Source organism: Macrobrachium rosenbergii, chromosome 54 (assembly GCF_040412425.1).
Source record: "Macrobrachium rosenbergii isolate ZJJX-2024 chromosome 54, ASM4041242v1, whole genome shotgun sequence".
Classification (NCBI taxonomy): Eukaryota; Metazoa; Arthropoda; class Malacostraca; order Decapoda; family Palaemonidae; genus Macrobrachium; species Macrobrachium rosenbergii.
In genome coordinates, this window is record NC_089794.1 from 19267603 (window position 1) to 19275342 (window position 7740).

At 34.8% G+C, this 7740-nt stretch overlaps 1 protein-coding gene across 1 annotated transcript in view; it reads left to right on the plus strand.

Moving 5' to 3' along the window:
* The window catches only part of LOC136834824 (uncharacterized), a 39834-nt gene extending 32439 nt beyond the window's left edge, over positions 1-7395 (plus strand). The window contains exon 6 of the mRNA XM_067097583.1: positions 5489-7395. Within this exon, the coding sequence (XP_066953684.1) occupies positions 5489-5951 (463 nt within the window). The 3' untranslated portion in view covers positions 5952-7395. The remainder of the gene's footprint in view (positions 1-5488) is intronic.
* Positions 7396-7740: the final 345 nt, after the last annotated feature.

The following is a 7740-nucleotide window of genomic DNA, read 5'->3' on the forward strand; positions in this document are numbered from 1 at the left end:
AATAAAAGATTAGTTCCGGGTAACCAACAGACCGTCAGCACAAATACTAAGCTCTAGGAAGTTCCGGCTACTGTAAGTAATGATAGCAAAACCGTAAATAAAAGGTTACAGAACGCTTCGCTAACGGTTTCCTGTTATTAAGTGACTGCCAATGAACGGAATTTCCAGTACCGATGTAATTTTTTATATAATTAATATTATTATGATTATTTTTAACGGTGCTGCTTCTGTTTTTTGAATAATCATACTTATTATTAATATCACAAATATAAGATCATTATAATTTTAACAATATAAAAATGATAGCATTATTATCATCATTATTAAGTCGAATACTGTTTGGGGTAGTTCCAGAAAAGGCCCAGGCAACAGTCATCACAATATTCAACCTACAGGAGCTGAATATAAAACTTTCCCAAGCTCACATTATAATTTTTATATTGTTGCAAAGAGAAGCAAATGGGACTGGCAATCATGTGCCCTCATCAATCCCAGGCCTAAAGAAACAAATTCCCGTAGGGGGGTAGCGCCATCAGTGCACCTCATGCGGTGCACTGTAGGCATTACTTAAGGGTCTTTGCAGTGTGCCTTCGGCCCCTAGCTGCAACCCCTTTCGCTCCTTTTACTGTACCTCCTTTCATATTCTCTCTCCCAGCTTACTTTTCACCCTCTCCTAACACCTGATTCACAGTGCAACTGCGAGGTTTTCCTCCTGGTACACCTTTCAAATCTTTTACTGTCAATTTCCGTTCCAGCGCTGAATGTCCTCATAGGTCCCAGTGCTTGGCCTCTGGCCTAAATTCTATATTCAATTCAATCCAAGAAACAAGAAAAGGAAAAATTAAGATAAATAAGTGGGTATTAGCTCCTGAGAAGATGACTGACCTGCCCTTTAATGTAAGGAAGGTTATATATGAAGGTAATCAATTTCGTGCAATCCAGGTAAGAATTTTTTTTTAGGCTTTGTTGTAAAATTGTCTGCATATTTGCTGCTAAAAATGTTTGCAGATTTATTCGGACCTTCAAGCGAAGATGCAATGCATTACTACCCTAATACTATTCTCCTTGCAATTTAATACACTTTTATCTATTTATTAATTTATTTTTTTTCTTTTTCAATAAGTGAGATCTCTACCTTCTGTATTTCACTTTACCTCCTCTTACTTTTTCCTAATGGACACCATATTCTTTGGAAGCTTGAATTTCAAGTCAATGGTCCCTGTATGCTTATTCCATATAAATAGGGTTCATCTCCTGAATAATAATAATAATAATAATAATAATAATAATAATAATAATAATAATAATAATAATAATAATAATAATAATAATAATAATAATAATAATAATAATAGATTCACAATTTCGTGAAAAACAATCTGAGTAATAAAAATCCACAATTATATAGTAAATATATTACTATGTAAAATGAACCAAAGACTTTCGAACACCTGAACGGTGTTCCTCATCAGTGTTAACGTTAAAAAAAAAAGTTAACACTGATGAGGAACACCGTTCAGGTGTTCGAAAGTCTTTGGTTCATTTTACATAGTAATATATTTACTATATAATTGTGGATTTTTATTACTCAATAATAATAATAATATGCATTCTAAAAACAACTAAGTGAGAGCCACAAACTCCAGCCAATTAAGTTAGGGAAACCTTTTCCGATGTTGCTTTGGAAATGATCAGGCGTTACTGAAACTTACAGCAAACCTCAGGAGTTTGGTACATGCGACAATGGGTCATCGCGAGGCTCGAAAACTAACAACTTAATAAGTCGTGTCTCTATAAAAACAAGGAATCAAAAACACATCAGAACATCATACACAGTTTTGCCAATGTATTTGAAATTACAAGCAAAATGCATGTCGTTGCCAATGTGTTTGAAATTACAAGCAAAATGCGTACCGTTGCCAATGTGTTTGAAATTACAAGCAAAATGCGTACCGTTGCCAATGTGTTTGAAATTACAAGCAAACTGCGTACCGTTGCCAATGTGTTTGAAATTACAAGCAAACTGCGTACCGTTGCCAATGTGTCTGAAATTACAAGCAAATTGTGTACCGTTGCCAATATGTTTGCAATTACAAGAAAATTGTGTACCGTTGCCAATGTGTTTGCAATTACAAGCAAATTGTGTACCGTTGCCAATGTGTTGGAAATTACAAGCAAATTGTGTACCGTTGCCAATGTGTTTGAAATTACAAGCAAACTGTGTACCGTTCCCAATGTGTTTGAAATTACAAGCAAATTGTGTACCGTTTTTGCGTGCTAAACCTCTACAACCATAAGGAAGAAGAAGAAAAAAAAAGGAATCTCACGCAATATACTAAAAAGAGAAAATCTGATACCGCTGTTGCATTTCGCATTACTGCCAATCTTCCAGCAATTTAGAAATTACGGCAAGTACAAATTATTTCTCATCGCTTTGCATATGTTATCCTTAAGCAGCGGAAACTTTATATGACAATTATAATCAAGGGGATTCAACGGTTCGACCGTATGGCATATTATTATGGAACGGACAGAGAGAGAGAGAGAGAGAGAGAGAGAGAGAGAGAGAGAGAGAGAGAGAGAGAGAGAGAGAGTCTTGTGTGCTTCTGATTACATCAAATGGATGTGATATGACTTAAATAATAATAATAATAATAATAATAATAATAATAATAATAATAATAATAATAATAAGAAGAAGAAGAAGAAGAAGAAGAAGAAGAAGAAGAAGAAGAAGAAGAAAAGTAGCAGCAGCAGCAGCAATAATAATAATAATAATAATAATAATAATAATAATAATAATAATAATAATAATAATAACAGTGAACCTTTTCCCACTGTTCTTACAGTAGTTCGGTGACTGAATTTGAACGAGCCAAAAAAAAAGAACAAAAATAAAGAAGAATAAGAATAAGAAGAATGAAAATAAGGGACCGAAAAAAGCAAACGCTACTCCGTTATGGAAATTTCTTAACAAGACAAAATAAAATTTGAGTTGTCCCGTTACTGTGTCACGGGAGTGGACAGACCGTCACAGCTGTCGTAGGTTCTTCAGATCGCTATTTATTTTACCGTTGAAATCGCCGCTGAAATGACTTAATTCTAGGTTTTTGTTGGTCGTCAGTTTTTTTTTTTTTTAGAGCACTCGGTTTGTGAAAACCAGGAAAGAAATGGGTCTCTTAAACGGGGAGTGTACGATTTGAATAGCTTAATCCTATGTTTTTGGATGCTTTAGAAACGGGCGCCTGCTTAAAAAAATAGGATTTCTATTTACTGTATTGATGGAATATCCAGTGACGGTTCTCTAGGTTCGTGAATTACAGGGAGGAAGTGGTTTTATCCAATAGGGATTTTATGAAGCTCTTGTTACTATTTTTTCTGGAATTAAAACTTCCTAATTGTAGGTGTGCACATCTTTGGAAAGGATTTTATTCCATGGCTTAAAATCAGATTACTATATGCGTTAGCGTTGAAATCACCGCTGAAATGACTTAATTTTAGATTTCCGCTGTCCTAAACCTAAGAAGAGTTGGGTTCATGGAGTCCAAGGGAGAAACTACTCACTCAAAAGGAAACAACTGAAGAGATCTTCGGTTTTGCACAATTCAAACTAATTATTTCTCGTCCCTTGTTGCTCTAAAAAGGACTTCGTTTTTGCATCTGGATTATGGGCTACTGTACCGTTGAAATCACGGGTATACTGTATTTAATTGTATTCTTTGATGGTCTGGCCATTTTAAGCAGTTATATCACATTATATCACATGGAGGGTTAGGAATTATTTTCGTTCTCGTACGATCAAAGCTGCTTAATTCGAAGTTTTGCTGCTCTAGGGAGGATGTTCCCTTTATTTTGGAAATTGGATTGGTATTTACTTCACCGTTGAAATCATCATTGAAATTGATACCAGATTTTTTGGTAGTCCAAAGTCCTACAGAAAGGTTCTTTTACATGCAGGAGACTGGAGAGGAAATATAAAGTTATCCCTGGAAAATTAAAAGAGATATTCTAAGTCTTTCATGATATCACAAAGGACATTTGCTGGATTTTATCTCTTTTCATCTCTTTCCCTTTTCGCCAGCCGTGGCTGCGACCTGGAACAGTCGACCGACTGTCAATAAAGAGACAATGGGAAACTTGTTCACAGCGTTCCTTCTCCTCTGAAGATCGAACACAGACCTTCGCTGTTGAGATGAGTGAATAAAGTGAATTTTTTGTTTTATTTTTAGTTTTCTGTAAAAGAAAACTATTGTGCCGGCTTTGTCTGTTCGTCCGCACTTTTTTCTGTCCGCAAATTGGTATGTTGATCATCTACCCTCCAATCGTCAAACATCAAATTGAAACTCTCTACCCTCAGTAGTTTTTTTTTTTTTTTTTTATCTTATTTAAGGTTAAAATTAGCCATATTCGTGCTTCTGGCAACGATATATAATAGGCCACTACCGGCCCGTGGTTAAACTTTCATGGTCCGCGGCTCACACAGCGTTATACCAAGACCACCGAAAGATAGAGTTATTCTCGGTGGCCTTGATTATAGGCTACGCTGTAGCGGCTGTACAGAAAACTCGATTGCGCCGAAGAAACCGGCGCTTTTTTTTTTTTTTTTTTTTAATTCTGGCTATTAAGTAATTACGAACTGACTTGAACAGGCTGTCCTCTGTATAGGGAAAGTCTCCTCTGTTTTTACAGGAAGTAGAGAGCTCTAGAGAGAGTGGAAAGGAAACCCTTTTCGCTCTCTTTCTTAAGAGCCGAATCATAGGAGCTTTTCCTTTCATGAGTAATTTAGCTTACGATCGTATGTTTTTGTTAATAGTTTACAAGAAGTTTTTCCAAAATGTTTCGTATTTTTGTTTTCCCTTTTTTTCATGTTTTTTTAGGGTGTGACTTTAGGTCTGAGGTGTCACAGAAATACTTTTTCACGTGTCTTTTTGTTAAAGTTGCTTTTTGTTAAAAAGACTTAGTTTCTAGTGACGAAGAAGTTTGTACATTTTATCGAAAGACACGAAAGAATTTAATTTTATATAAATATATATACATGTATATACTTATTTATATGTATATATACATATACACATATATATTATATATATATATATATATATATATATATATATATATATATATATATATATATCAAGAACATACAGAAAGCAACATCATCAACATCTAAGCCTACATTTAAATTTTTTCTTGTATTTAGATAAAATGTACAAGCTTTCCCATCACTAGAAACTAAGTCTTTTTAACGAAAAGCAACCTTCTCTGTTTTTCACAAAAAAATAAGAAAAAGACACGATAAAAAGTGTGTGTGTATGTATGTGTGTATATATATATATATATATATATATATATATATATATATATATATATATATATATATATATATATATGTACATACACATGTGTATACACACACACAACTACTACGTCACGAACGGCCCAATGATTTATCCTTAACCGCCACTAATTCACTCCTCTACTTTTGCAGGCTGAATCGCATCGGGGAGGAATCAGTCAAGTACCTGAGCGACCTAGCGAAGGGCTACACCGCCGACGACTTCTACGCCTACAGAGACAACACAGACAGCAACGAACTGAAGAGGCGTCGGCTGCAAGCCCACGAGGCCCCAGAGGGACGCCACCCTCAGAGACCCCAGTACCAACCGCAACCCAGCTACGTCGAAAGCCAACAGCACTTCACCCAGAGCTACCTGACGGAGGAAAAGACAGAAGAAGGTCCCGAAGGCTTCCCCCACAAAGATGTCTTCAGCATCACTCAGCCCGACAGCAAGGAGGACGCTAATTACGAGACCCGTTCCCCTTACGGTTACTTTTCTTCTTCCAGCGGCAAGGAACGCTCTTCCGAGCAGCAGCAGGACAGCGGGAGCCAAGGGAAGGAGAAGCAGATGTTCAAAGTGTCTGAATTTCCCTACAGCTTTGAGAGGAAGTAGTTGAGCTTGTTAGTTTTTTTTATTATTATTTTTTTTGTGTAGTTTTTCATATCCGTGTTCGGCCATGTGGACAGGTTTAAGTCTAGGTCTACAGTTTATGCAGCTTGCGAATAGGTCGATGCTTAGTGTAGCCTTCGCTCATGTCTGTCTATATTTCCGTAGCTTGGGCGTCGGTCCATAGCTTATGTAGCCTATTCTTAGCCATGACGTTTATGCTGCTAAAGCCTACAGTAGGTCTATGTATTTTGCAGTCTATAATTCGGTATTTACTTACCGTAACCTAAGAGTAGCTATCTTATTTATATATCCTGTTTCTAGTTCCTACGTTCATGTTTCCCACGTCCTGGTCTATATACATAGACCTATGTATCTTGCATCTCACAATAGGTAAACGACCTTAGGACTAGGCTTGCGTGCAGTGAGGTTCCTAGGGCCTACGGAAGACCACCTTAAATCTTGTCTCTGAACGTGAGGCAATTCTGTTCACAGCCGTTCACCAAACTCATAAAAAACTATCTTGTAGTCTTTTAAAGTATCAGTGACGATTTTACATAACGTTATGTTTCCTTGTGTATTCGTCCAATTAGGATTCACTTCATCATATAAAATACTTAATTAATAATTTATTTACATATTTATTACGTTAATGATTGATATACTCATTTAGTGAATTAGTCGAGTAGTACATAGTGCCTATGTTACATCACTGCGATACTCTTGTGTTAATGATCTACTTTGCAGGCGATTCTGGCATCTATGAATTTCATACCGAACTTCTTCTTCTTCTTTCAACTTTCTCCATCTATTTCTATTCCTTGCATCTTCTTCTTCCCCTAGTCCCACCTCACCCATATCCCTCCTCACCACATCCATCCATCTGATCCGCTGTCTGTCAATTCTCATTTATGATAAAAATGAAAAACTCAACACAAATTTCAAAAACAAATAGAAATTGTCCCTGCTTAAAAATGGTTTCCATTAATTTATATAAATGAAAGTATAAATATTTATTTAATATTCCCAAGCCGCTTCTCTATTTATTGTACAATTACTTATGTTTTCAGAAATGCCTAAAAGCATCTTTTGTAAATAATTTCAAATCTATTTTTTTAATGTTATATTTCGTTAAGTAATTTTCTTTTTTTGCTTTATTGTTGATTTTCTGTTGTTGATAGTTGCTTGTTTCTGTATATGTTGCCTCTATTTGTAAAAGTTTTTGTGTGTCAAGAGCAGTTTTTGCCTTTAAATTTTTTATTATCAATATGATGTGTTAATAAGGTAATTATTGAAAAATGAAATACTGATTTGACATGTTGATTTTTTTTTTTTACGTTTTGGACAGATTTCCCGCCTACTGATCTGGACTGTAGTTTTTTATACTGTCTATAAACACAAATACAGACGCACGCATATATATATATATATATATATATATATATATATATATATACTGAATATATATTAATATATATATATATATATATATATATATATATATATATATATATATATATATATATATATACATATATATACATATATATACATACATACATATATATAAATATGTATATAATATATATTACATGTATACATATATATATACAAATATATATAACATATATATATGTGTGTGTGCGTGTATAATTGTAATGACCACAATGCCTTCCCTCTTAACTTCTCGAATTCTTCAAGCTTTTTGGATACGCTTGTCACCAAAAAGCCTAAGATCCAACTGCAAGACATGAAGTAAATTTGATGTTCGAATCCTTCTACGGACATCAGAATT